We start from the raw sequence: 27,186 nt of genomic DNA, 5'->3' as shown, positions 1-27,186 counted from the left end.
GGCTGTGCCCACCCCCTCTGGGGTTCCAGCCCTCCCCTCTCGTCTCCCCCTCTCTGGGGGCCCCTCCATTCCTCACTCTCACTCTGCTGTTCCTCCAGGCCCCTGGGCAGGGCTTGTCCTCATCCAGCTCCTTGGTCTTCACCGGCTGGTCCAGCACCTGCCTTCATGTGTGTTTCCCTCTGCTCCATCAGCTGCCCGGAGACCAGCCCCTACCAGCCTGCTGCTGCTCACCTTTCCCTCACTTCTTCCTTTAGGCCTTTTTTCCTCCAAGGCTGCAGTATTTGTGTTGGTCTGCAGTAGCTGAAGAGCTGTCCTGCCCGGATGCAGGTGGATGGACTGGATGATTTCTCAGAGCCCCTTCACAGAGGAAGGCTTCCCTTTGGGCCCTGCGGCCCTTTCCATGATTTCTCTCAGCCATGCTTTTCTTCTTGTCTCCTTTGGGTCTTGCCCCTGACACTGCTCATCATTCTCGTCATGCATGACCAGATACCATTTGTGTTTCCTTTTTTTCCCATGAAACATCACTGGGGGCAAAGTCAAAGTTAGCCCCAGCCCTCTTGTAGCCTCTGGAGTCTGCTCTGTCTTTTCTAGGACCTAGAAATGGGGTAGGAGCCAAGATGCCCCGGCCCCAGGGCACGTGTAGAAGATGCAGTGACTGGGCGGAGGAGGAAGGAGGGCTCAGATGGATGTCTCCTGGACCCGTCCTGAGGTCTAGGAAGGCCTTCACACCTCCTATTGTGTTTGGAGGAGCTCTGGGCTTAGGATGGTTTGGGCACTGGTTTTAAGGCTGGGGTCCTGGAGATTTACTGACAAAGACCTGCTCCAGGGAGGTGAAAACAGTGGAGCACCTGCCCCCTGCACCTTCTCTCTCGGGGCTGTTGGTGCAAGGGCCTCCATCCCCCTTTGCTCCTGCTGCTGGGGGGCAGCCTGCTGTCTGGGTGATGCTGCATGCCCCCAACCCTTCACCAGAAGCCCCCTCTCCCCCAGGTACAGCACTCTCCCTGGGCGCAGGGCCCTGAAGAACTCCCGCCTGGTGAGCCAGAAGGATGATGTCCACGTGTGTATCCTTTGTCTCAGAGCCATCATGAACTACCAGGTAAGGCAACAGCACTGGCCGCGGGCGTTCTGCCCCTTCTACCTGGTCTCCCAACCAGGAGAGCTAGGAAGGCACCAGCTTGTAAAGGATGAGTTTGCGGGTGGGGCCACCGTCAGGGAGCTGCAGCTGGGGCCTGCCTTCCCCTCATCACCGTCTCCCCTCCTGTCCTCTCTCCTTGCTGCAGTATGGATTCAACCTGGTCATGTCCCACCCTCACGCTGTCAATGAGATTGCGCTCAGTCTCAACAACAAGAATCCAAGGTGAGTTCCTTTCCTCCCCTCTCTGCCCAGGGCCCTGGAGATTGGGGCTCCGCTTGTCCCTGTCTGGAAGTCCTGCCTGGTCTTGGGCCCCGTGGCCTAGGTCAGTGCCTCAATTCGGCCCCCTCCTCTCTGCTCGAGGAGTGCTCTGCTTCCCTCACAGCTGAGAGAGGGGAGCCAGCTTGTCTCCCCTGCCTTCTCTCCCAAGCCCACACCTTCTCCTTCACCACGGAGGCTGTCTTTGTTCTCTCGAAAGGACTCACACAGGTGTGCAAGTGAACTGTGTCGTGGCCAGGGCAGGGGCTAGGGTATTCATGTTTATTTTCCACCCCTTAGGACCAAAGCCCTTGTCTTAGAGCTCCTGGCAGCTGTGTGTTTGGTACGAGGAGGTCACGAAATCATTCTCGCTGCCTTTGACAATTTCAAAGAGGTCAGTGCCCTACATTCATGTGTGTGTGTGCGTGTGTGTGTTTGGTGGGGAGGATACGGGAGCAAGGTAGGTAAGCACCCTTTCCTGTGATCTCACACATCCTGGGGATTTTAACAGCCCAGTGCTTTTAGCTAGGTGGTCTGCCCCCTACTTTTTAAACCCAAAGCCAGTCTTCAGTCTTACTAGATCTTATGTTGGGGATGCCCCTGATTGGCCAGCAAAGGATGCCCTCATTGAGGGCTACAGTCCCGCAGTCCTAAACCACTGTGCAGAATACCTGAGTTCAGTCCAGTCGCTCAGTCGTGTCCAACTCTTTGCGACCCCATGAATCGCAGTACGCCAGGCCTCCCTGTCCATCACCAACTCCTGGAGTTCACTCAGACTCATGTCCATCGAGTCAGTGATGCCATCCAGCCATCTCATCCTCGGTCGTCCCCTTCTTCTCCTGCCCCCAATCCCTCCCAGCATCAGAGTCTTTTCCAATGAGTCAACTCTACGCATGAGGTGGCCAAAGTACTGGAGTTTCAGCTTTAGTATCATTCTTTCCAAAGAAATCCCAGGGTCGATCTCCTTCAGAATACCTGAAGAGCCTGGTAAACGGTTGGACCCCTGGGAAGCCTGGTGATCTGTGCTTTAACAGGCACCCTGGGTGGTTCAGAGGCAGTGAACACACTGGTCGTACCCAAGGCAGTTATACTTGTTGTGGGAGGAGAAGCAGGGGTTCTCCTGGGGCGGTGGGGGGGCTGTTGTTGGTGAAGGGAGAGGGACCTCCTACTTGGAATTCCCCAGCCCCAGGGCCTGGCTCTGAAACCCCCATCTGCTTGAACATAGGATTCCTCGACATCCAGCCGCAGCTGCTGGTCCCACCCCTTCCTCCTCTTTGGACCTCTTCCCTAGCATCCATTGTTCAGGCCAGGAAGTGGCTCTTCCTCCTTGAAGCCAGAGGCTCAGCGGAGTCTCTGGACCCCTCTCAGCTCTAGGGCTTTCCTGCGCCCCAGCCTCTCTCCTGCATCCCTGCTAGGACCTCAGCGTCCTGCCTCAGCCTCGGCCTCCACCCGTCTTCCACCCGACTCCTTTCAATAACTCAGCACCCCAGACCCCTTTGTTTCTTCTTGGCCTACCCCCAGAGGCACCTAGAGCCCAGACTAAGGTCACACCTTTACTGAGCCCCTTCTGAGGCCCAGAGCAGATGTCAGGTCCCAGGCTTTCTTATGTCATGTCCCAGGTGGCCAGTTACATAAAGAGTTGTGGTTACACTTGGTCAGAACCAGTCCCTTTGCCGAATGTTCCTAGGAACCAGGGCTTGGGGAGTGCTAGGGTTCTGCAGGGGACAGATCCTGTCACTGAGAAAGTCTGTTTGTTCAGGTGTGCAAGGAGCTGCACCGCTTTGAGAAGCTGATGGAATATTTCCGGAACGAGGACAGCAACATCGACTTCATGGTGAGGAGCTGGGCCGGGTCAGGTGCTTGCCCAGCAGGGCCCCCTACTCCTTGAGAGCTGGGCCAGGCCGACAGTGCGCTTTGGTGTTCTTTGTAGAAGTGCAAGTGGTTCTCTACTCAGTAACCGCTGCTTGTCCACTCACCCCAGAGGAAACTCCAGGACAAGGTCATCTTCCTGTCTTGGGTCTGGTTCCTTTCCCCCTTTTTGTGGCCTTACAGTCCCTGATTTGGATCCTTCCTGAGCTGCTTTCCCTTCCCCCAGCTTTTCCTCTGGCTTCACTTCTCTTCAGTCAAAGGTGTTCAGCTAGTAGGGTGGTCTTAAGAAATACCTGCTGAGGGGCTTCCCTGGTGATCCAGTGGTTAAGATTCTGCACTTCTGCTGCAGGGGGCACAGGTTCGATCGGGGAGCTAAGATCCCACATGCCAGGTGATGTGGCCAAAAAATAAAAATAGAAGGAAGTTAAAAAAAACAAACATGCTGATGTGCAAAGGAAATCGGAGCACGAATCTTCATTTATACTCATTTCTCATATAATTTGTCTTCATACACTGAATATTGTTTGACTTAAATTAAAATACTCTTATTGCTATTGTTCCCCAAAGACTTACCTATTTACTCACTCCTTTTAATCATCCCTCTGATGATGCTGGTTCTGCCAGCCACCTCCCATCTCTGTCTCAGCTCTCTGACCCTCTGGGTGGCCTGCATGCAGTTTATCCTCCTCCCCCAGGTGGCCTGCATGCAGTTTATCAACATCGTGGTGCACTCAGTGGAAGACATGAACTTCCGGGTCCATCTGCAGTATGAGTTCACAAAGCTGGGGCTGGAGGAGTTCCTGCAGGTGAGCTGGGCTGGAGTCCTCACAGTGGGAGGCACTTCGGGACAGTTCAGGACAGAGGACCAGCTTAGCTGTGTCACAGTGGGTGTTTCTTTTCTAAGAGCCTAGTCATGGATGCCCCTGGCACCCCACCTGCCTTCTGTGACCTGGGGTTCAGGCCTTCCCGCAGAGGGCTCAGTCAGTCAGCTCCAGGGCCAAGAATCAGACACTGCTGCAGGAGGGACTCCCCGGCTCCCAGCTCTGGGGAGGGGTCGTGGAGGGGATGAGGAGGCTCCCCCCACTGCTACTGTCTGCTCTTCCCCAGAAGTCACGGCACACAGAGAGCGAGAAGCTGCAGGTGCAGATCCAGGCGTACCTGGACAACGTGTTCGACGTGGGGGGTTTGTTGGAGGATGCTGAGACCAAGAATGTGGCCTTGGAGAAGGTGGAAGAGCTGGAGGAGCATGTGTCCCATGTACGTGGTCCTCCGTTGCTGCCAGGACCGCTGTAGAGGGTGGTGGGGTGGGGACATGTGAGTCCCAGGAATCCTGAGCCGACCTACTTACCTCCCAACTGAGCCCCCGGGAAGCCTCAGAACCCAGCAGGGCTCTCCGGCACGTGATTTGGCTGAGGCACGGGGCCATCCGTGGTGGAGTGAACACGCCACTAGTGGCCTCTGGACTGGATGTGAGGTGGCCTTGGGCTCCAGAGTTGGGTGTAGCCATTCGCCTAGTACTGTTTCCCGCGGCCTCAGATCCCAGGTCCACAGGAGTCTGTAGGGAAGCCACTGGGCCAAGCTGCCTTTGGAGCCCTGGGTGGAGGGGTCGGGCCTGGGTTGGTCACTCAGGCTTAGGCTCCGCTGAGTGGCAGGCTTTAGGACTGGCCCCCAGACCTGCCCTTCTCATCCTGCAGCTCACAGAGAAGCTTCTGGACCTAGAGAATGAAAACATGATGCGTGTGGCAGAGCTAGAGAAGCAACTGCTGCAGCGGGAGAAGGAACTTGAGAGCATCAAGGTACCAGGTTACCTGGGGAAGGGGCCCCTGGGCGCTGGGGCCAGGGGATCTTGCTTTCCACCCCTGAGTCGTGTCAAGTCCTCAAGAATCTAGATCTTGATTCACCCTTGGAGCGTTCCACTGAGGGTGGGCTGATGATTTCACCCCAGGACCTAGCTGGAGAGGGAAGCTGGAGCCAGAGTGGGCCAGATGCACACACAGAAAGGTGGAGACCCCTCTGGAGTCCCCGCCTCCTCCTCCAGCCCGTCCCCTTGCTTCTCCCTCGCCGGCACCTCCACGTGCTTCCCCAGCCCTCCTTGGGGCTGTTTGTTAGGGTTTCCACCAGGCATCCCATACTGGAGGGCAATGCCTTCTCATATTTCAGTGTCTTCTCTGTCCCTCATTGAACTTTTGTAGTTAAAATCATGCCCCAACCTACCTGTTCTCCCACAGGAATACAGTTATGCCAGCTCTGTTGAGCCCAGCACATATCCGCCAAGCCCCTGCTAAGAGTCTGAAGTGCTCTGTCGGGAGTATGGAGGACACAGAGGTGGCTAAGGCAGGGCCTCGTCCTAGGGGGCTTCCAGTTGAGCATTTGTACAAACCAGATGGAACGAGAGCAGGCCTGAGGCACCAAGGGCTGAGAGCAGCCATAGCAGGCTGCTGGTGGGTCAATGAGCATCTATAAGGTAGCCTTCTACCCAGGTCTTGAGGGACCAGTGAAACTGGACTGGAGCACTGCAGGGTGCTGGCCAGGTGGTCGACTCTTCCACTTGCCTCTTGTTATGTTGCATCCCAGCTTCCCCCAGTCCCCACCTGGGTTTCTGCTGCTCTGCCTCTGAGCACCCTCCTGGAGACCCTGGTGTAGGAAGCCTCCCTCCCAGAGGCCTTCAGGTGCTCTTTTCCTAATAGTACCCTCTGCCCAATAGGAGACCTATGAGAACACGAGCCACCAGGTACACACCCTGCGGCGGCTCATTAAAGAGAAAGAGGAGGCCTTCCAGCGCCGATGCCACTTGGAGCCCAGTGCCCGGGGCCTGGAGTCCATGGGCAGCGAGGCTCTGGCCCGGGTGGGCTCTGCAGAGCTGAATGAGGGCATGCCCCACTCCGACCTGGACCTCCTCGCTCTGGCCCCACCCCCTGAGGAGGCCCTGCCTCTGCCTCCACCGCCAGCTCCTCCCTTGCCCCCGCCTCCTCCCCCGTTACCAGGTAAGCAGAACCCTTACCTGGTAAAAGCCAAGAGGTGCAGCCTTATTGTGGGGCCATAGGGGATGTGTTGGAAGGATGTAAAGTCAGATGGGAGGGGCTGAGGGCGGGTTGGAATCTGAGGGATGCTCAGGTTACTAGGGAAGGGATTCTAAGAGCAGGTGTGGATCTGTTTTAAGGAGCATAAAGATGCTGCTACTGATTCCTCTGAAGACATTCAAGGAGAGGGCTTAGACTAAAGCAGGAAAGCGTGGGTCAGAGACCAGCACCACCACCCCCAGGACCCCTGGGAGTCAGAGTTAGAACCCCTGGGAGCCGCTTGGGCAGGGAGTTCATGAAGCCTGCTCCCCTGAAAGTCTTTAAGGACAGGTAGGTGAGCAGAAGGGTCTCTTGGCCCTTGAGTCACTGTGCCATTTCTTCTTCCCCCAGACAAGTGTCCCCCGGCCCCACCTCTCCCTGGCGCTGCCCCCTCTGTGGTGTTGACAGTAGGCCTGTCAGGTGAGTGTCCCGAGGGCTCTGGGCAGAGCTAGTGGGACCGAGGGAGTGTGTCCTTGGCTCTTGTCTCACTGATCCTCCTTCTAAATTAGCCATTCGCATTAAGAAACCTATCAAGACCAAGTTCCGGCTGCCCGTCTTCAACTGGACAGCCCTAAAACCCAACCAGATCAGCGGCACTGTCTTTAGCGAACTTGATGATGAGAAGATCTTGGAGGTAGCAGGGCCCGGGGCCCTGAGGGATGGGGTTGGGGACTAGGGACTAGGTTGTCCTTCAGGCTAGATCTCCTGGCCTTGGAGGAGCCCCCGGGCTCACCCTTAGGGCACCAGAGCTGAGCCAGTGCTGGTGTGCTGCCAGGGGCCCTCCTGAGGGTGAGACCACAGCACTTTCCCTCTTGTGACTCCTGCCAGGACCTGGACCTGGACAAGTTTGAAGAACTGTTCAAGACAAAGGCCCAGGGCCCTGCCCTCGATCTCATCTGCTCCAAGAATAAGACAGCACAAAAGGCTGCCAGCAAGGTGACCCTGTTGGAAGCCAATCGTGCCAAGAACCTGGCCATCACCCTACGCAAGGCTGGCCGCTCAGCTGAGGAGATCTGCAGGGCCATCCACACGTGAGGCTCCCACTGAACTTTCCCTGGCCCCCTGCTGTTGGTAACCCACTCAGGATCTCCACCTGGGACCCCAGCCTTCCCTGGATTCCAGGGTATCGACAGAACTCCCTCAGTCATCCAGTGGCTTGGCCAGAACTTACAGCATCTGTGCTGTGTGCCAGACACTGTGTGAGGTGCAGGGGAGTCAGCCCAGACCTTCCCTCAGGGAGCTCGCTGTCTAGTAGGAACAGTCCAGTAACACTGGGTGGTAACCACCAAGATGATGGAGGTACAGGAGGCTTTGGGAGAACAGCGAGGGCCAGGTAACTGAGCTTGGTGATCAGGGAAGGCTTCCTAGAGGAGGCGATGTCTCACTTGTGACCTGAAGGATGTATATGTATATGAAGTGTAGGTTGGGGCCTGGAGGGAGAGGCATGGTGCCCTGGATACTGAAAATTGACTCTGGCTTTAGTGTAAGGAGGGGAGCCAAAGAGACAGAGCAGAGAGGCGAGCAGAAGTCTTGCAGGCTGGGCCTCCCAAGCCACATCTGGGATTTAAAACTTATTAGCTGCAGAGGGAAGGTATTGAAGGATTCTTAAACAAGAATGGACTGTGCTCCTAGGACTTTTACTGGTGGTGAGTAACATCAGTCCTGGAGTTACTGGAGGTGAGGCAGTGAGTCCTCTGCCTCTGGGTATGTGCTGCTCGAGACCCTGCCCTCCGTCCTTGCAGGAACTGGATAATGAAGCAATGACAGATACTGTGGGCAAAGGCAAGACCCGAGGTGGTTCCTCCCTCCTACACAGGTTTGACCTCCAGACACTGCCCGTTGACTTCGTGGAGTGCCTGATGCGCTTCCTGCCCACGGAGGCGGAAGTGAAGCTGCTGCGGCAGTATGAGCGGGAGAGGCAGCCGCTGGAGGAGCTGACGGCTGAGGACCGCTTCATGCTGCTCTTCAGCAAGGTGGAGCGGCTGACCCAGCGAATGGCTGGCATGGCCTTCCTGGGCAACTTCCAGGACAACCTGCAGATGCTCACGCCGGTACGGCTCTCCCCTGAATCCTGGTGGTCTGCGGTGCACCCCCCCAACTCCTGACCTGTTGGCCCCCTTCCCTGCTGGCCCTGCTCTGACATCATCCCTCCCTGGCGTGGGATTACTTAGTTCTTCCTCTTGCCTTCCAGCAACTCAACGCTATCATTGCCGCCTCTGCCTCTGTCAAGTCTTCCCAGAAGCTGAAGCAGATGTTGGAGGTGGGGGAGGTTGTGGATGTGGGTGTGGGTGGTCCCCAGGTCCTGGGTGGGGCTGGAGCTGTACAGAGAGGAGGGCCTGCCCTGAGTTCCTCTGGTGCACCTCTGGACAGATCATACTTGCGCTGGGGAACTACATGAACAGCAGCAAGCGGGGAGCTGTGTATGGCTTCAAGCTCCAGAGCCTGGATCTGGTAAGAGGGTAGGGGCGACACGGAGCCAGGGAGCTTGAGGGGCAGCAGCTGAGGAGCCCAGGTGTTCAGACCTGTTGCGTTGCCCTTTGCCCCCCTCGACCAGCTGCTGGACACCAAGTCCACCGACAGGAAGATGACCCTGCTTCATTTCATCGCCCTGACGGTGAAGGAGAAGTACCCAGACCTGGCTAACTTTTGGCATGAGCTGCACTTTGTGGAGAAAGCTGCTGCAGGTGAGAGCCTGGCCGGGCGAGCCAACCCTTGTGTCCAGCCCAGGACAATCCCCAGAAGCTATGAGGAGAAGAACGCTTGGGTGCCTTCTGGCTTTTCTTTCTGATACTTCAAAGCTTTCCGCTGGGGCCATGGGCAGGGGCCACGGGCAGGGGCCACCCCAGAGAGAGCCTTCCTACAGGCCCCTCGCCCCACCTCGCCCTGTCCACCCGGGTGCTATGGGAGCTGTTAGAGAAAGGCAGCTGTGGCTCTTTGCCCCTGCAGGCTGGCCCTGGAGCCTGCGTGTCTCTGTGATGTGTGTGAAGCCCCCCACAGACATAGGGTCGCTGTTATTTTTGTCCCCCTCATGAAACTGGGGCAGGCCTGGGGCGGCTCTGTGTTGGAGCCCAGCAGTCTCTGGCTCACCTTCCTTGGTTATCTGGAGGGTCACAAGCCCACAGCCTCCACTCCTTCTCCTTGCCCCCTGTAAGAGCCTGGCTAGCTGGGTGTGCCCCTCTCTATCCATGTGGGAGCTCTGGAAGCAGGGCGTGAGGAACGAAGCTAGTCCCCGCTGCGGGGAGGGCTGTAGTCCTCAGCCCGGGCTCTGGTGCCCACAGTGTCCCTGGAGAACGTGCTGCTGGACGTGAAGGAGCTGGGCCGGGGCATGGAGCTGATCCGGCGGGAATGCGGCATACACGACAACAGCGTCCTGCGCAACTTCCTTAGCACCAACGAAGGCAAGCTGGACAAGCTCCAGCGCGACGCCAAGACCGCCGAGGTGAGCACAGCGTGGAGGCGCCATGCCCCTCTGGTGGGCGTGGCTCCAGCTCTTGGCTTGGAGAACTTTCACCAGGCAGCTGGCTGGCTGATTGAAGGGCAGGGGCTGGCACTGTGGGTGGCGGGCAGGTGCCTCTGGAGACATGCACTCCAGGGGGCTCTGGGAGCCCCTTGTTCTTTTCCCTCCCACAGGGGCTGTGGTGGCCACTGTTGCCTCTCCTTGGTCCTGGCTGGTCCCTGGTAGGAGCTGGGCTTCCCCTTCCCTGCCGGGCTGACCCCTTCTGCCCACCCCTTCCCCAGGAAGCCTACAACGCGGTAGTACGCTACTTCGGCGAGAGTCCCAAGACCACACCTCCTTCTGTATTCTTCCCAGTGTTTGTCCGATTCATTCGTTCTTACAAGGTGAGTAGAAGAGAGGTTTTTAAAGAGGAGTCTGGCTCAGAGAAATTGGGTAGGGGGAGAGAGGGCTGGGCTTCAAGTTTGCGCCTTTTTCTTCTCCTCCTCTGAGTCCTGGGAGGGATCGATGGAAGCTGGCCACAGGCCTCTTAACTGTGAACTGGTGGGCAGGGTGGGGGCCCAGGCCCTTCCTGTCATTGTTTGGGGCAGGAAGTACCCCTCCAGAGGGTGGCCACCTGGGATTGCTGGTCCCACTGACACCCACTCTCCACCCTCAATGTCAGCTCCTCCCCTCATAGCCTGTGTGAGCCTCAGCATACACACACCATCCTCAACACACACACCATCTTTCATGGTTCTTAGGAAGCAGAACAAGAGAATGAAGCCCGAAAGAAGCAGGAGGAGGTAATGCGGGAGAAGCAGCTGGCTCAGGAAGCCAAGAAACTGGATGCCAAGGTGGGTGGGACCAAGAGCTGGGGCCTGGAGAACAGGGCAGAGGCTTGGGGGGAGGGTGGAGCAGAGATCTGGAGCCCCAAGACCACCCAGAGGGCCTGATGCTGGAGTCCACGGGCTGGGGAGAGGGTCTATGAGAGGGGACTCCCAGGCCATGGGGGCGGAGGTGCTGGTAAGCACAGTCCAGGGCACTCCAGGGTCTGAGTGCATCCTGAGGCAGGAACCAGCCCCATGGAGGGTTAGTGCTGACTCCCTTCCCCTTCAAATGCTCGGCCCTAGACCCCATCTCAGCGGAACAAGTGGCAGCAGCAGGAGCTGATTGCAGAGTTGAGGCGGCGCCAAGCCAAGGAGCACCGGCCTGTTTACGAGGGGAAGGATGGTACCATTGAGGACATCATCACAGGTGGGCCCTTTGCCCTCCCTGGCGCCTGGCCGCTGGGTGGCTCCCACACCCCTCCCATAGCCCTTTGGGCCTCCTCCCACACCACCCCCATGGGGCCTGACCACTGTGTCTCTCTCCTGGGCCACAGTGCTGAAGAGTGTCCCTTTCACGGCCCGTACTGCCAAGCGGGGCTCACGCTTCTTCTGTGATGCAGCCCACCATGATGAGTCAAACTGTTAACCCCCAAGGCTGGGGCCCTTGACAGGTACTGGGCACCACAGCTGCCCTGCATGCCCACCCCCCAGCACTCCTGCTGGGGCCCACAGGCACCTCTCCTGCATGATCTGGAACCATCCTCTGGCAGCCTCGTGGTGACGGGGGACACATACTTCTTCCCTTGCATGCCCCCTGCTCTGAGAAGCATGACTGATCCCCTGCATGCACCCTCAGGGAAGTGGCGCTCTCCCACTAATGCTGTCCTGGCTTCTACTAAGACCCAAGGGGTAGGGAGCTGCCCAAATAGGCAGGACCAGGCGCCGCCTCTGATTACTGAGGCTGAGCAGCTCCAGTCCTGGGCCTGGGTGTCCGCTGTCCTTGCCTCCTCAAATGAGCTCTGGCAGTGGCTTCTGCCCAGGGACATCAGATGACCCTTGACCTGTTTCCTGATATCCAATCTGCCTGGGGTCTCTTCCCAGCTTCTAGCTCTTGCTGAGTCCACCTTGTTTCTGCCATTCCCTAGTGACCTCTAGTACCCCCGCCTGTTGTTCTGAACATGCAGAGTCCACCCTGACTGTCCACTCCAGCCTCTCTTAATCTCACTCATTAGCCTCACAGCTGGCTCTTTGCTAGACCTGCCTGTGGGGCTGGGCCTACAGAAAGTGGGCCTGGCCCAGCCTCCCTGCCTGTTCACAGGCCTCTTGTCTTCCCCACAGGCCTCCACCACCAGCCCCTCGTCGTTCGCCATCCAGCCAGGAGTGCTGCACCGCCTGCTGGTCCCCCTCGGGCTCCAGGCCCCCACTGAGACCATCCTGGAAGCAGAAGCACTTCAACCCTCAGAGTCCTCCAAGTCCAACCAGTGCACCTAAAGCCCTGGAACTGGCCAAGGGCCCAGCAGAGGGCTATGCTGCTCTCAGTTCATCCCAGCTCTCAAAGCTGGAGCTTGCCTGCCGCCTCTGTGGGCACTGGGTCTTTCAGGGCCTGGCACTTCCAGCACTGCACTTTGCTCCCAAGGTCTTCAACTTCATTTCCTCAAGAGCCAGCTCAGGGCTAGAAAAACCATTTCCAGCTTTAAGCTAGGCCTCAGGCACCTAGGCCCGCCGTCACTAGAGCCAGAGGGAAGAGAGGAAAAAGCAATTATCCCTTCTTTTTTCCCCTTACTTTGAGAGTCCCAGTGGTCAGCTGTGATCTAGGACTGTCCAAGCTTAGTGAGCCCTGGACCCTGCCAGCCTCAGATCTCCTTCTACCAGGAGCAAGGCTCTCCTAAGCCTGGGCCTGCTCAGCTGTGCCCTAGTGATAAGGGGAGAGGAGCGAATCCACGCTCCCTGCCCATGGCCCTTTGCAGTCAAGGTTGACTCTCCTTGCCAGTGTGAGCAGAGGGGTCGTTTCCTCTTTCCCAACCTGGAGACAGCAAGAGAAAGGAGGTGCCAACAGCATCCTCACTTTTCCCCAGCTAGGTTTTGCCGGCAGGGGGCAGGGTCATGGTGGTCTCAGCTGTTTTCTCCATCCCCTGCCAGTTTCTTCTCAGTACCTGAAGGGAACACAGGGGCCCACTCCTTTTTGTACATGTACCATTTCTTCTTTCTTGTACATAAACCCCAAACCTTCCTTCTCTCAACAAAGGCTTGAAATATCAGGCCTGACTCTGTCTCCTTTTTCTGAGCATGGGGGCTACATTGGCCATTTAGGCTGACCTAAGCCACAGGGGGGCTTCCCTGGTGGTTCAGCGGTAAAGAATCTGCCTGCAATGCAGGAGATGTAGGTTCAGTCCCTGGGTGGGGAAGATCCCTTGGAGAAGGGCATGGCAACCCACTCCAGTATTCTTGCCTGGAGAAGCCCATGGACAGAGGACCCTGGCAGGCTGCAGTCCATAGGGTCGCACAGAATTGGACACGACTGATGTGACTAAGCAGCAGCAAGCCACAGGGACAGAAAGGAGGCTGGGCCAAGCTGCCATGCTTGGGGGAGATGACTGCAGAAGCCTGGGCAAGGAGAACCTGTTTAGATGGGCTCCAACCTCACAAAGGGAGGCAGGCCTCCCATGAGGCACCAGTGCCCCCTGCTGGCCACGCGTGTACCTGTCTGGTCCCCAGCCTGCCCCTAGTACCAAGCCCACGGACAAGACAAAAGAGCCACTGGCCACGTTATAAATATTGTCATTTAAAAAACAAAACCAAAACAAAACACACATACACTGGGCCCCAGGGCTGGAGGAAGGAGTGGTGGAGCCCCAGGGCCTTGGGAGGTGGGAGCAGGCCCTGACGCTAGCGGCTAAGGACCCGCCCCTGCCACCCAGGCTGTGTCCACCAGCCTGCCACTTGTTCTGGGGGCCCCTTCTGGCATTTTATCTACTGGCACCACCCACCCACATGGCATTCATCACGATCGCTGGTCTGAGACTGAGGGCAAGGACTGCACTAGTTGTCCGGGAAGTTGAGGGGACCCCTGAACACCACAGGCACCTTGGGAGATGCCAGCAATGGTGGGCTGGGGTTGGGGATACTTGAGAAAAGGTGGACACAGACCCAACTAAGGATGAAGTCTGGGGCAGACAGCGAGGGTGAACTCAGCCACAGCCTCACGCAGACCCGAGGCATGGTGGCGTCAGGTCACTGGTGGTCGTCCAGCTGCTGCAAGAGTGTCCGCCGCCGTCTTTCCAGCTCACCCTCGCTCAGCTCGCTTTCCGACGTGTCCCAGCCCGTCTGGTGGAGCAAAGGCACAGCTCACCCACGGCTTCCCCCTGAGGGCCTGCGCAGAGCGCTGACCGGGCAGGGGCCAGGTGCCTGCCTCTCACCTTCTCCTTTTTGATTCCAAAGGCTGGGGAGCGATTAGGGAGCTCTGCCCGCCGGAGGTCCCTGTCCTTGTCCTGTTCTGGTTCTTTCTCATCACTCTCCTTGGCAGCTTTCTCCTCAGGGTCTGTCTCGCTCTCGGGACTGTTCTGTAAGAGCCCAGAGCCCGCCTCCTCAGTTCCTGTGGAGGACGGCCCGGGAGGCGGGTGAAGACATGAAGATATCTCATAAAATAGCAGAGCCTTGGACGCAAGTTCCTTCTCTACGCACCGACTTGTGTCTTCTCTTCTTAGTTTTCTTTTTTGGTTTCTTGGCTTTCCGAAGACCATGATCTGGAGATGGAAAAACCCCCACTAAGTCCCACGGGAAAAGGGAGGCCTCATCCTTTTCTCTGCTCATTCTTCACAGGCAGGGACCTGTCTGAGGAAGTCTCAGTCCAGTCCTCCTTCCTTCTCTCCGCTTCCCGCCTGGGCAGGGATGGGAAGTTCTTACTCTCTGACAGGTGCAGCCCTGCCCACCACCTCCGCCCTTAGGGGTGGGGCTCCCCTAAGGCCTCCCCTCCAGCTCCCAACTACTTACCTGATCCGAGGAGAAGGCGAGAGGGGGAACCCCGTCCTCCAAGGGCAGCACCCCCACTTTCAACAGAATCAAGTGAGGAAGAGGGCTCAGAGCCTGACTCCGAGGGGTTCCGTCGCCTCCGCTTGGGGGGCCGGAGAGAGGGTGGGGGCAGCTCCTCGTCTCCTGACTCAGAGCCCTGGGTAGATGAGCAGATACAAGTCAGCACAGAAGGGCGCTGGGCTCCAGAAGCCCTCGAGTCTGGGAGCTGGGGACAGGAATATCCAAGACCAAAGGGATCGCCCAGTCTCCCTCCAGGGGAGGTGATATATGGGGAAAGCAAGAGAAGTGGTTCTTATTTCCCCCAGGTAGTCTACCCTCACCCCACATCCTTCCTACCCGCCAACTCACTGAAGGCGAGTGGGAACGCTTGCGATGGTGCTTCTTGCCCTTTCTGCCGTGTTTCCGGCCTTTGCTGTGGAGGTGCTGGCATTCCGTCTGGTGGAGGCAGAAGGAAGGGTGAGGAAGGCGCCAAGGTTAACCCCAAGAAGGAACCTGTGTCCCAGAGGTTTTGCTGCCTCCTCAGGCTAGGGCCTTGGGTGTATCCAGGGCACCATGAGACCTCCCCTTCCTTAGTTGTCTGGGAAAGGAGAGCCTGGGGCTGAGAGGTTACTGAGGCTACTGTTAAGCTAGCTCCATGTGTTCACCAGCCTGGGGCAGATAGGACCAGAAGCTCTGCCTCACCTCCAGTACCTGCAGGAACTCCCGAAAGAGCCGGATCCGCTCCGACTCCAGGGTGATCTGCTCAAAGGCTGAGTCGCACACAAAGCGCTCACGGACCTTGAACAGGAGAGCACTGCTGATCAGACCAGCCCCAGCACAACATGGAGGCCGCCGTGAGCACAGGGCAGGGCTGGGGCAGAGGAAGGAAGGAAGGGCGCCGAAGCTGGCCCCGAGCTGTGCTACGACTGGGGTGGGCCCCCAGTGGTGGAGAAGCACTGCTGCCCTCAGGACTGAGGGGGTGGTGTTTGATGCCAGGCTGCAGTCCTGACCTCTTCCCAGGCCGTGCCCAGCTCCAGAGCAGGCACAGCCTGCCTCAGCATGCTTCGGAAGGCAGCCTCCCTGCGCCGCAGCCGCCGGGCCTCCTCCTTCTCCCGCTCTCTCTCACGCGCCTCTGCTTTCTCCAGCAGCTGAGGGCGAAAGGATGCAGGGCAGGGTCACTCAGGAGGCGGGGTGTGTGGGAAGCTGGGGTCTGAGCTCCTACTATCACTCCTGGACTAGGGGCAGAGTCACACTGGGGCGGTGAGTGAGAAGGAACAGAACCAGAGTGAGGGACGAGCTCAAGAACAGAGCCCTGGCTACGGCCCCACCCCGCGCGGCCCCTCACACTATTGAAAGTCAGCTTGATGTTGCCTGCATCCAGCGCAGCAGCCCTCTTGTCAAAGCTTATGACGTGGGCGAAGTCCTCGAAGGCTGTGTTCACCTCCACGCAGAAGCCCCGGTCCTGTGGGCACAGCAGTGCATGAAGCAGGAGGGCACCACAGGCCTGAACCTGAAGTTGGCTGCCTCCAGGGCAGGCACGGGTCAGACTACAGATGCTCAAGTAGCCCCCTCCCCCGGAAGGGATCCACAGGACGGGGATGCACTTCGGAGACCAAGTCATTCAAGTCCTCCCCCATCTGACAATTAAACCTCCCATACCCGCCCTTGGCTTAGCTGTCACAGGGAACTGGGGGGGTTGGATCACGGGTAGGTGTTCAAGGTACATGTTCTCCGTCTGATAGATGCCTGTGTTTCTCACAACTGATTCTTTGTCCCTTTGGCTTAAGCTTGAGCCATTGCTGGGTCGTAAGTTCCCTGTATTCTTTCTTGGTCAGCATCTACGGCTGTATTTATTGAGTGCTTACTATGTACCAGGTACCATGCTGAGTGCCTCACACACATTATCTCATTTGATCCTCACGTATCTGAACTAAAGCACAGGTTCTAATTTTATGTGGAAGAAGAAACCAAGGTTGAGAGAAACTAGAGTAACTGCCCAAGGTCTTCAAGGCTAACATATGGCTGGACAAGAATTCTACCCCAGGTCTTTCTAACGATGAAGCCCCTACTTTTAAGCACTACACCCACAATCATTTTATCCACGGGAAAAATAAAAGGCCACCAGCTGTACAACTCCCCATTATTAAGAACATGTCATACTATAAAGCACCATGGACTAGGCTTAGGCTTCTCACCTAAGCCTCACAACACCCCAGAGAGCAGGTTGTAGGAGTTGTCTCACTTGGCCCGAGACGACTCAGTGGAAAGTGGAGCCACTGGAGCGTGAGGTCTGAGGCAGAGGCCCAGGTTCCCTCTACTACCTCTGCTCACCTGGAACCTGCTCTGGCCCCCTGCTGATGGCAGAAGCATACTCTTCCTGCTGCTTCCAAGAGGGGTGCCTCAGCCCATGCTCTCCAGCTCTTCTCCTCAGACAATCTCTCGCTTAGGGAACTGCAGACTTCTATCTCGCCTCTTTACTGGCTCCTTCCGTCAGGTACGCACCTCACTTAACCTGGAATACCCTTTCCACCCTGCTCTCACCTTCCTCAAGCTAATAAACTCTGCTTCTGTCCCTCTGTTTCACAATCTTTAAATGTAGCACAAAGGAAAACATTTATTAAGCCTACTAATGAGCAAGATACTACAAAACGTTATCATTTAATTTCATGACCTTGCATTTATATTATCCTCATTTTACAGATGAGGAAACTGAGGCTCAGAGATATTATATAACTTGCAGAGGTCTCAACCAATAAACAGCCAGGAGTTGTATAACTAAAGCCTGTGCTGCACTCACTCTACCCTCCTCATGGACACTGTTCTCCTAGAGGCTGCTCGTGTCCTAAGAACTCCAGCGACCCTTCTCAGTCCTCACTCTTCTCGCCTCTGTTCACTCCTGCAGTCCTTCCTCCTCCTGGGTCCCCGCCTGTCCCTGACCCCTTTTACCACCTCTCGTTTGTATGTGCCTGTTCCACACTGATCCTAGCAATCTCACCCCTCACCTCTCTCCTGACTTTCAGACCCATTCTATACAGGGTATTTCACAGACACTTCAAGTTCAGCAGATCCCAAGATAACTCATTTTCTGGGAGCCCCCACCCCACACTCCACTCCCCACTGCCATGGATGGGCCCAGATCTGACTTTCAGCTGTTCTGAGTTCAGGACTCTACATTACCCTATGGGATGTGGAGTGTCACCAGAGTCCACAGTCTGCCTGGCGGGTAGATGGCCTCAGGGAGCCCTGGGTTCTACCTGCCTTCCAGAGGCAGGAGCCCAAAAGAGGGCAACAGGAAGGGGAACTGACCAAAGACTGTCCTCAGGAGGTGTGGAGAGACAGGCTTCAGCAAGGATAGGGCTCCTACAAGCCTGTCAGCAGTACCAGCCACTCAGGGGTTAAAAGTTAAGTGTCCAATAAAATTTAACTCTTCCCAGATTAGATATTTCTACCCTATGCGATTATCATATTTAAAATATAGTATTTGCTTTATTCCTCCCTGCCCCCGGTTGCTTTATGAGAACAATTTCCCAAATGGAATTCTTGTTTTCTCCAGCCCTGTTCTTCCTGCTTAATCCTTACCATCAATCCACCCCTGCTATCTCCAACTCACTCCTTCCTTCCCTCAATTTCACACACACAAAAAAAGTGTGTCAATTCTACTTCTGAGTGACTAGCCTACTGGTTTGAAACACTTTTTTAAAATCAGCAGATGCTTTTTTTTTTTTTTAATAAAAATCTTAAGTAGAACCCTCATTCCATAAGAGAAACAAGCAGGTACACTTGAAAATAGAGGAAGGAGCAAAAAGTCCCCTCTACCCCGCCCCCTCCAGCTTGTCCTAAGGCCCCTGTGAGCCGACCTAGGGAGTTTCAGAAACAACTGGAGCACCTCAGCTGTGCTCACCGGCCATCCCCACCTAGACCATGCAGCAGCTCCTGCCTGGTCTCTCTGCTCACCCCCCACACTTCAAACCCTGCCTCGAGTCCACGGCTGCCCAGACTTTTCTCCCAAGGGCCCCAACAGCAAGGGAGCAGTCTAGGGGTGAGTCAGAAGAGGATGACTCAAGCTCAGAATTGATCTGAATCACTTGCCACTATCGCTTTTTGTGTCCTGAGGCTTCAAGTCCTGTCTTCCTATGAGTCCATCCCTGTGCATACAAGTACTCTGGCCGTGGGCATGGCTCTACACCACCAATGGGGCTTTTCCAAGACATCATTCCCTGCCTCCCATTACTTACAAGATAAAAATCCAATTTCCTTATTTTAGCATTCAAAGAATTTTATACGTAGGGCTCTCCTTCCGAACTGGGGTATAGAGAAATAGAGGAAGCCACAGGACAATATAACATATATTATCTAATGGTAAGTAATTTTAAAATATTAACTTTATATTAACAGATATGTATTAAACTACAGCACCTGCATGAATTTTAAGGCAAAACACGGGACTTAAATATGTGTGCAGCGAGACATTCCTAGCTTTATTCTCAAACCTTCTTCATCTTGGGTACCAAGTTACTCCTGCCGGTAATCAGGTGAAGTCTGGGAGACTATTCTCCACTTTTCAGATGAGGAAACATGCTCAGAAAGATTAAGTAATCTGCTCAAGGTCACAAAACTTGTAAGTGGTTAAGATGGACTTTGAACCCCACAGTTGGCCTTCACAGTCTTGCTTTTAACCACAGTGCACACTGCTCCCTGAAACTCATGAGAAGGGTCTTCACTTCCACAAAGAAATATGCTTCTCTTTGTTATCTTTTCCTGAAACACAGGGCTCTCTCAGTCCATCACTCACTTTTCCCTCTTTGATAGACATGAATATTGAGGAACTCTTCAGCATGGAGATGGTAAACTGTAGGTGACTTTGCTCTCGTGTTACGGACGTGACAGGGAGGAGTGAGGACAGATAAGCAGGATACGCCCCTTCTAAAAGGCCGTGGTATCTCAGCTTTAGCCCACTGAATGCTTCGCAAAGCCAGCCTAGTGCTGCTAGATAATCCAAATTCCCAAGAGATGCTGAAGATCCAGATTTTAATTGTAATCTCTTGATTTTAAAATGTTAGCAACAAATTCCAGGTTTTTCTAAAACAATGTACAGGCAGAAGGAAAATACTTGTGGGCAACTAGCTTATGACTAGCTGTGCTTGTGCTCCCTGCTCCTCTTTGCTCCTGCGGCACCCTACATCCCGGGCCTCCATCCTCCCCCAGCTCCTCATTCTTAGAGGTGCAGTTCAAATGGCAATTCTTCTGATTTTCATCTCTGTAATAATAACCCTTGCCCTCTGTAATGTCTATCTAATTGCCATGTCTCTCTTCCTATTAGACCCTGAGCTCCTTCTAGGCAGAAATTGTATCTTGTTCATTTCTGTATAAAGAAAGGATCACAATAGCTATCTCCTGAACTGAGTGGCAATGCTCCCACAAAACAGGATTTATCAGGGAGCCCTGTCCTGGGAGCAAGCCCTGTACCCAGCCTGCATCCATCCACAGCCCCAGGCCTCCCTCACCTTAAGGATGTCCTTTATGATCTTCTTCTCATCATGGAATCGTGCCTTCAACTCCTCCACATAGAACTTGAACAAGTCCAGCGGGGTGGAGCCTGCGGGGGAGGGAGGGAGGGGGGCCTGGCGGGCGGCAGCTTCCCAAGGCCTGAGGGCGGGGTTGAGGACAGGACCAGGGAGTGGGAGTGCAGAGAGCCTGGCAGGGCAGGAAGCCAGGCCAGAGAAGGGAGAGCCCGGCTGCCTTACCCGGCTGGCCCAGCATGTTGGCAAAGCGGATATCAGTGCTGACCGCTGGGTACAGCTCCATCCAGGTGGACATGGAGTGCAGCTGCCCTGTCTCGTGCAGCTCATCCAGGAAGGTCTAAGCAGGGAAGAGGCCAGTTACAGGGAGGGTGAGAGAGGGAGGGAGGCAAAGTCAAAGCCTGGGTGGGGAGAGGAGAGATGGCAGGGAGAGGCAGGAACAACCAGACTGAGGAAATGCAGGCAAGGGAGGCAGAGATGAAGAGTTACAGATGGGGATGCAGAGAACAATGTGAACAGAGACTGTAAAACAGAAAGAGACAGACTCCACATGAGAATAAGCCGGACTGGGAGGCAAAGAAACAGAAATGTGCCTGCAGCATTACCTTCCCATGACTCCCACACTTCCTCACGTGTTACAGCCAAGTAACCTCCTCCACCACCACCACCAGGGCCACCTCCAAGACGGGGGATGAGCTAGCTATGCCTGTCTGGCTCCCCAGTGAAGGGAAATAAACCTGGCCAAGCTGCCAAGCCTTGCTTTTAGGGCGCCATCTGCTGGCAGTTTCCGGGTGGCATGCACACCTAGTCTAGAGGAGCTGGCCCAGAGTTGAGGGGCCCCAGCAGGAGCAAAACTGCAGGCACAGAGAGCCCTCATGGAGCGAGGACAGGCTGGGCACACGGAGAACATGGGCCTGGCCAAGAGAAGCCAGAGTGTGGGTGAAGAGGAGACTGTCCGGGGCAGAGTTGAGTTCCAATCTAGAGGGCAGCAAAGATACCTGGAAGGCCTCCCGGTTCTTGCGTTGCTGGCGCCGCTCCCGAAGTCGGGCTCGCTCTCGCTCTTCCTCCTCCTCCCTCTCCAAAGCTCGGATGTGCTCCTCAAAGCAGATCAGCGCATCTTCCTTGTCCATGTCTAACCGCAGAGAGGCGGCTCAGCAAACACCGCACCAGGGGAACACCCTCTTAGTCCCAGCACCCCCAGAGCTTCCAAGATGCTACTCCTACAGGTGTTGGGGACATCCAGGGTGGTGGGGAGAAGGGAGCAGGGGCTCCTGGGAGAGGCTATTGCAATGATGGTTCATGAAAAGGGTTCAGTGATTATATGAAGTATTATATAGAAGCATTCAGCTCTTGTGAATTTGGTTATTAGAAGTCATTATATGAAATCAGTTATCTCAGAATCTAAGGTTTTAGTTTTTATTGGACTGGGAATCAACCAGGCTTTGATATAACCTCAGAAGGTGAATATCAGAAGATACTGCAAGTGATGACAGGCCAACAGCAGCTGATTGCCACGTATGTGACCATTTATGGCCCACCATACCAAGCTGATTTAAAACCATATTCACATGAGCTGTAAAAGTCATCTTCAAATATTATTCCTTTCCCAGTGCTCTTCCCCCAAGAACACATAATATCCAGGTTAACTATAGACCCTAGAGGGAGAGGTGTCCTGAAGCATCCATCCTGTGATCTCAAGTCCAGAGAGGTTCTGGACTAAATGCAAGGGACTCCTAGATGTCAAAGGGGGCAGGAGGTGCAGGGGGAGTGGTGTGAGGCAGGTGCTGGGGGTCAGGAAGGAAAAAGGAAGGGAGAGAAGGGAGTGGAGACCCAGGCTTACTCTGTAGCTGATGGTCCTGAGCAAAGCTGGGGTTATCCATGAGGTACTGCTGGGCCTGGGACCATGTGGTTTGGAAGTTGACACTACTCATCCCATCTAGGATGCTCTTCAGGGCCTGGATGTTGCGGCGCCGCAGCTGCTTGGCTTGTTCCTAGGGAGCCATGGGGTCAGGGTGAGGCAGGGCAGGGCAGAGCTACACAAGTGGGCCTGGGCAGAGGACCTAGGTAAAGGCAGGTGGCTTGGGAACTCTGGGATGGCCAGACTCAAGGCCTTTCTGACTCCAGAAAGGGGAAGGAGCACAGGTTACAGACCACACCCTCAGAGACCTTCCTGTCCTCCCAGACCAAGTTGTAGGCCCAGAGCATGAACTGGGGATGTGCCATACCAGCTTCTGAGTAAGAAGCTGGGACCCTGGGGCAGCAAGTGAATGGGCAGGCCCACAAGGAAGCCAAGACATGGAAGGCCTTAATGAGACTAGGGCTGATGGATCCAGCCCAGTAGCTGTTACCTTCTCCTTCTTGGCCAGGAAGAAGAGGACATCATCATAAACCTCTTTTCGATCCCTCTCAGGGACCACAGCCCAGACCTCCAGCTCCCCAAAGGTCTGTTCTGCCCGCCTGTGGAGCATATGGGCTGTGAGAAGGCAGGCAGAGAACAGAGCCTGGGCCCATGGGGGTCTCAGGGTTCCCAGGCCCCAGCCCAGCCTGGCCCCCTGACCGGTAGCGGGTGGTGGAGGTCATGCGTTCATGCTGCTCCAGGAAATGCTGCAAGGTCTGCTTGGCCTCCTTGGCTCTTAGCCGGGCCTCTTCCTTCTCCTCCTTCTCCCGCTGCGCTTTGTAGGCATTGAATGCCTGCTTTTTCTCACTCAGTTTGGGCAAGGCACTAGGGTGGACAGGGTGGGAGTTGGGTGGGAATAGAGGAGTCAGCCGGAACCACAGTGCACAGCCCACAAAGCAGGGTCATGGCACACTGGGGATGGGTCTCACAGAACTGACTGAAGTGTCCACGCATGGGCACAGCGGGCTGCAGGGGCCCCAAGGGCACAGGGAAGCAAGATAGGTTGGTCTCTGGGATGTGAGGAGGGGTGACAAACAGTGAGGGAACAAGACAGGGCTCTTAAGACACTATTAATACTGAGCCCTTTTGCTATGGGTTCTCAAGTTGCAGTCAGGCCTCTGCCCTATCCAACCCCTCTTTCCCCAATTAATTCAATTCAAATCAATTCAATTCAACAAGCATTTATTGAATGATTCCCTTCCCCTCCTTCTCCTGGAGGCTCTTCAGCTTCTCTTCCCCAGCACGCTCACCCATCTATCACTCTCCTCATTCTGACCCCCTCTGGGTTTCTTAGGAAATCCGTGGATCAGCCACCCTCATGAACAATGTCTGGAGGGCCTGCCCAGGCCTACCTGTAACGGGGGTCAGTGACCACCATCTTCATGGCCTGTTCCCACGAAGCATTGGAGGGGACAGCCTGGAATGGAGCAGGCGGGGGTCATGGGCCCTGCCCACCTCCAACCCCTCCAGGGCTACCCTGGGAGGCCCACCCTCAGCACCTTGTCCCTCAGCAGCTCCTTAAAGGCCTGCTTTGCCTTCTCCCGGTTGCTCCAACTGAGCCCAGATCTCTCCGGCTCTGGTTTTGATTCTTCTTCCTCTTGCTGTGGTGGCTGATGCTGTCCAGCAGAACTGGGGGACAAAAGGAACTCAACCACAGTGTCCCCAAGTCCCTATAGTTTTCAGTGCCCTGTGTGATCAGGACACCCCCTTGCTCCCCAGGGAAGCCCTTTTCTGCTCATTAGAGGCCATGCCCAGATCTTCACCCCTTTCCCGAGAAACCTGACAGAGGTCAAGGGTTGAACCCAGGTGGGAGCCTGAGGTCTAGAATGCATGGGGGGCAGCCCTCACCTGCCGGGGCCCTCCTCTGGCTGCTGCAGGAACCCCTGTTCCGGGGGCTGGGCAGCCTCTGACACGGTGCAATCTTCACTCCCGCCCGGCTCAGGTTCTAGGAGGCCTGTGGGCAGCAAGGTGGGGCCGGGCGGCGCAGGTGGGGGATCGGGCTGAGGCTGAGGAGGCTGTGGCTGTAGCGTCTGTGGCTGCTGCTGTTTCCTGCAGGTGGGTCGGAAGGGCAGTGTCCAGCAGTGCAAAGACAGAGGTGCTCAGGGGCTGACTGGTCTCTATCCTGCAAAGGACTAGGGCCAGAGCAGACCACTCCACAAGGAGATGAGAGCTGGCTCTTCCTCTTGCAGAGCATGGATCATGGTTAGAGGCCACTCCCACCCCTCAGGAGGCCCCACGTATGGGTGGACAGGCAGGCAAGACAAGCAAGTCACTTACCCTGCAGCTTCTTGTTTGACTAGAGCTGCAACAGGAAAGGATAACGTGGTTAGAGTGTAGCACAGAGTCACGCCCCTGAGCCCCTGCTTGGGCCCACCCCCTCCTCACCCTCCAGGTCATCCAGGTCCTTGGGCCGGGTCCAGCGGGACTCCTTACTCTGATTGTTGTAGTAGTAAGGTTTGCCTGTGTCCGACTTGTACTCTTTCCAGGGACATTGGGACAGCAGGAGCTGTAAGAGGATGGGCCAGGGAACTTCAGTGAGCTGGGCATACCCGCCAGCCACAGTTCGGGGAGCTAAGTGAGGGGACCCAGTGAGGGGGGTACACAGAAGTGTTTAGCTACCACCTGGCCTGGCTCAAGATGAGGGAAGGTGGACTTCTTGAGATCCTAGGAAGGTTGGGGAACAGTCAGGGATCTTAGGACTAGAAGAACCATGAGTATGGTTAGAGACTCAAGGGAGGCCAAGGACTTAGAAGGGTCAGGGCAGCTGAAAAAAAGGGCCAGAGAGCCCCACTCAGGACCTCTGCCTTGGACTTGAGCACGCTGGGCTTCTCCCACACGGATTGCTTGTCGTCAGCATTGTAGTAGTAGACACGCCCATCAGGGGCCACATGCTCACTCCACAGGGCCCTCTAGGGGAGGGGAGGGTGCAGAGAATGGTGGTCAAGGCTGCTTTCCCAAAGCTTCTCCTCCTCACCCCACAAATTTAACCATTAGCACCTCCCTTTCAGCCTTTCTACGCAGAGACCCCCAAGTGGAAAGAACTTACCGGAGGGCCTGTCCCAGCCACAGCAGCTAGAAAAGAAGCCAAAGGAAACCTATTAAGTCCTTGTTCCAACCCTTATCTGATCCCCAGCTGTTCCTCCCTTACACTCCATCCCCAGTAAATCTCCCCTGGTCCCATCACATCCCAGGATCCCTGGCACCCCAACAGGCATGATCCAGGGTGGGCCCTAGTCCATGGTCCCCTCTCCCCCCCAACCTCCGAGCCTGGGGGGAGCAGACCCCCAGAAGACTCACAGCTGGCGGTGTCCGCACCCGGAGCCGTCTGCCGAAGAAAGAGGAGGGGGAAGGGTTGGGGCCAAGCCCAGTGGCCCCCAAGACCCAGGCCATGGGGGATGAAGAAGCAGGCCAGGCCAGGATCCATGTGTCCTGCTCCCAGGGATCTCTGCTCCCTAACAAGCTTCCCCCACCCTCCGGGACCATGGCTCTAGGACCCCAGGAAGAAACTGCACGGCAGCTCCTTTTTTCAAGTGAGAGTATTCTATTGAGTGAGACTTCATGGCCCACCTCTTCCACAGAAAGTACCAATTGCCACATCCTACCCAACTCTACTACACTGAACAGCAGCACAAGAAGGTATAGTGAGATCTCCAGGTACTGCTGCTTCCTCCAGAGACAAAGATGCGAAGAGGAAATTGTATTCACGTGTCCACAGTGCTAACTCTATGAGCGTGATCAGTGTCTGGAGTGAAGGTGTTCCTTAACGGAACTGGGCATAGCAGGGGGATAATGAAAGGATGTATGTGCCTTTTGGGACGAGTGAGAAACTAGAAGAGCTGAGTTCGTGGCTGGAAGAAGGACTCATGTGGGAAGTGCAGCAGGGCCAAGGGTGGATGTGATGAGAAGAGGGAAAGAACGGAGGCTGCGTCCCTGTACGCCAAGTCAGACCCACTGGGCTGCACGCAGAGCCCACTTCCTGCCCCCCAGTGCTTACCGCTGCGGTGACAGGCACTGCTGGCATCAGCATTCCTGGCATCATGGGAGGTACCATTCCTGGTATCTATGGATACAAAGGACACAAAAACCAGCTACTGAGGTGAAGGCAAGCACAGGCCACACAGAGTCCCTAGAGATCCTGCGGGGGTCATGACCCTCACAAGGGCACTCACTGGGCTCTGGGCACTCAGCTGAGCCTCAGAGTGGCCTCTAGCCACTCAGCAGACAAATTCACGTGGGCCTAGCCCCACCTTTCTTCCCTCCCTCCCTCCCCAGATTCTCAAGTTCAGTTCAGATATCCACCTTCATCTCTACCTGCAACTAAAATGATAGGGTTTTCTGAGGCCCTGGAGCAGGGGAGGAGATTACCTGTGTGAGTGGTGGTGGTGCCCCCATTGGTGGGAGCATTGGGGGCATGATGCCAGGTGGCATGGGGGGGATGGCTGGTGGTCTCTGACTCATGGGAGGGAGCCCCATTGGAGGAAACGGTGGGGGGATTCCTGGAGGAGGCATCTGGAAATGAGGAAAGGAAGAGAGCCTGAGCAGAGGAGACACTGCTCTGCCCCTGTCAGGAAACAGCCACTCATCTCCCACCCAACCCTCCATACTGGCTCTGAGACAGTTCAAAGTTTCAGTTTGAGAGGCATCAAACTGCCTCCCTCCTCACCACTGAGACTGATAACAGGGGTCCTCTGGGTCTAAGAGGCAAGCAAACGGCTTCTTGAGAGGCAGGGGAGAGGGGAAAGAGAGATGGAACTGCCACCAGACTGCAACTGGAAGGCTCCACCACTTAAACGACTCTCTCCAGAGAGGCCTTTCAGATGCAGGGCCAGAGGCAGGTGTCCAGTCCCCGATCTCCCAGTCCTCTGCCTCCTATCCCTTTTGCCCCAACTTGATGACCACCGGTTGCTATTCCAGCCTGACTTCATGGCGTATTTAAAAAATATAGACAAGGGGAGTTTCCTGGCAGTCCAGTGGTTAGGACTCCAAGCTTTCACTGCCAAGGGCGTGGGTTCAGTCCCTGGTTGGGGAACTGAGATCCCACAAGCCATGTTGGGGGAAGAACAAAAAAGAATACAGACAAGGAGCAGTGAAAGAGAAAGAGAGCCCCACCCTGCCCTCACACTTAAGAGGGTCTTTACACATTCACTTCTTCCCCCAGCCCCTGTGTGTCCCAAGGACAAA

At 55.8% G+C, this 27,186-nt stretch overlaps 2 protein-coding genes across 12 annotated transcripts in view; one reads left to right on the top strand and one right to left on the bottom strand.

Moving 5' to 3' along the window:
- Positions 1 to 12,836, top strand: part of FMNL3 (formin like 3) — a 52,810-nt gene extending 39,974 nt beyond the window's left edge. For 2 of the 3 annotated variants that reach the window (XM_040234033.1, XM_040234031.1), the window contains 21 exons: positions 988 to 1,096; positions 1,281 to 1,357; positions 1,691 to 1,784; positions 3,150 to 3,224; positions 3,955 to 4,065; positions 4,367 to 4,516; positions 4,954 to 5,055; positions 5,964 to 6,243; positions 6,670 to 6,738; positions 6,828 to 6,952; positions 7,147 to 7,349; positions 8,135 to 8,369; positions 8,510 to 8,578; positions 8,689 to 8,769; positions 8,873 to 9,002; positions 9,597 to 9,757; positions 10,057 to 10,158; positions 10,516 to 10,608; positions 10,885 to 11,008; positions 11,136 to 11,252; positions 11,920 to 12,836. In XM_040234033.1, the coding sequence (XP_040089967.1) occupies positions 988 to 1,096; positions 1,281 to 1,357; positions 1,691 to 1,784; positions 3,150 to 3,224; positions 3,955 to 4,065; positions 4,367 to 4,516; positions 4,954 to 5,055; positions 5,964 to 6,243; positions 6,670 to 6,738; positions 6,828 to 6,952; positions 7,147 to 7,349; positions 8,135 to 8,369; positions 8,510 to 8,578; positions 8,689 to 8,769; positions 8,873 to 9,002; positions 9,597 to 9,757; positions 10,057 to 10,158; positions 10,516 to 10,608; positions 10,885 to 11,008; positions 11,136 to 11,227 (2,482 nt within the window). In that variant the 3' untranslated portion in view covers positions 11,228 to 11,252; positions 11,920 to 12,836. The remainder of the gene's footprint in view (positions 1 to 987; positions 1,097 to 1,280; positions 1,358 to 1,690; positions 1,785 to 3,149; positions 3,225 to 3,954; positions 4,066 to 4,366; positions 4,517 to 4,953; positions 5,056 to 5,963; positions 6,244 to 6,669; positions 6,739 to 6,827; positions 6,953 to 7,146; positions 7,350 to 8,134; positions 8,370 to 8,509; positions 8,579 to 8,688; positions 8,770 to 8,872; positions 9,003 to 9,596; positions 9,758 to 10,056; positions 10,159 to 10,515; positions 10,609 to 10,884; positions 11,009 to 11,135; positions 11,253 to 11,919) is intronic. The other variant, XM_040234032.1, reaches the window with a different exon arrangement.
- Positions 12,837 to 13,343: 507 nt separating this feature from the next.
- The window catches only part of PRPF40B (pre-mRNA processing factor 40 homolog B), a 20,142-nt gene continuing 6,299 nt past the window's right edge, over positions 13,344 to 27,186 (bottom strand). The window contains exons 2-26 of one of the 9 annotated variants that reach the window (XM_040234036.1): positions 26,371 to 26,514; positions 26,000 to 26,065; positions 25,303 to 25,330; positions 25,052 to 25,077; positions 24,804 to 24,914; positions 24,391 to 24,511; positions 24,283 to 24,307; positions 23,854 to 24,054; positions 23,505 to 23,634; positions 23,358 to 23,422; positions 22,666 to 22,830; positions 22,457 to 22,565; positions 21,949 to 22,099; positions 21,107 to 21,240; positions 20,334 to 20,448; positions 20,094 to 20,185; positions 15,935 to 16,051; positions 15,600 to 15,737; positions 15,292 to 15,387; positions 14,947 to 15,045; positions 14,572 to 14,746; positions 14,409 to 14,459; positions 14,263 to 14,324; positions 13,998 to 14,173; positions 13,344 to 13,905 (exon numbers count right to left, since the gene is read on the bottom strand). In XM_040234036.1, the coding sequence (XP_040089970.1) occupies positions 13,875 to 13,905; positions 13,998 to 14,173; positions 14,263 to 14,324; positions 14,409 to 14,459; positions 14,572 to 14,746; positions 14,947 to 15,045; positions 15,292 to 15,387; positions 15,600 to 15,737; positions 15,935 to 16,051; positions 20,094 to 20,185; positions 20,334 to 20,448; positions 21,107 to 21,240; positions 21,949 to 22,099; positions 22,457 to 22,565; positions 22,666 to 22,830; positions 23,358 to 23,422; positions 23,505 to 23,634; positions 23,854 to 24,054; positions 24,283 to 24,307; positions 24,391 to 24,511; positions 24,804 to 24,914; positions 25,052 to 25,077; positions 25,303 to 25,330; positions 26,000 to 26,065; positions 26,371 to 26,514 (2,628 nt within the window). In that variant the 3' untranslated portion in view covers positions 13,344 to 13,874. The remainder of the gene's footprint in view (positions 13,906 to 13,997; positions 14,174 to 14,262; positions 14,325 to 14,408; positions 14,460 to 14,571; positions 14,747 to 14,946; positions 15,046 to 15,291; positions 15,388 to 15,599; positions 15,738 to 15,934; positions 16,052 to 20,093; positions 20,186 to 20,333; positions 20,449 to 21,106; positions 21,241 to 21,948; positions 22,100 to 22,456; positions 22,566 to 22,665; positions 22,831 to 23,357; positions 23,423 to 23,504; positions 23,635 to 23,853; positions 24,055 to 24,282; positions 24,308 to 24,390; positions 24,512 to 24,803; positions 24,915 to 25,051; positions 25,078 to 25,302; positions 25,331 to 25,999; positions 26,066 to 26,370; positions 26,515 to 27,186) is intronic. The other 8 variants (XM_040234034.1, XM_040234035.1, XM_040234037.1 and 5 more) reach the window with 8 other exon arrangements.

This window comes from Oryx dammah, unplaced genomic scaffold, assembly GCF_014754425.2.
Source record: "Oryx dammah isolate SB20612 unplaced genomic scaffold, SCBI_Odam_1.1 HiC_scaffold_29, whole genome shotgun sequence".
Lineage (NCBI taxonomy): Eukaryota > Metazoa > Chordata > Mammalia > Artiodactyla > Bovidae > Oryx > Oryx dammah.
Note: the sequence above shows the minus strand (reverse complement) of the source record. Positions and strands in the feature narration are given on the sequence as shown.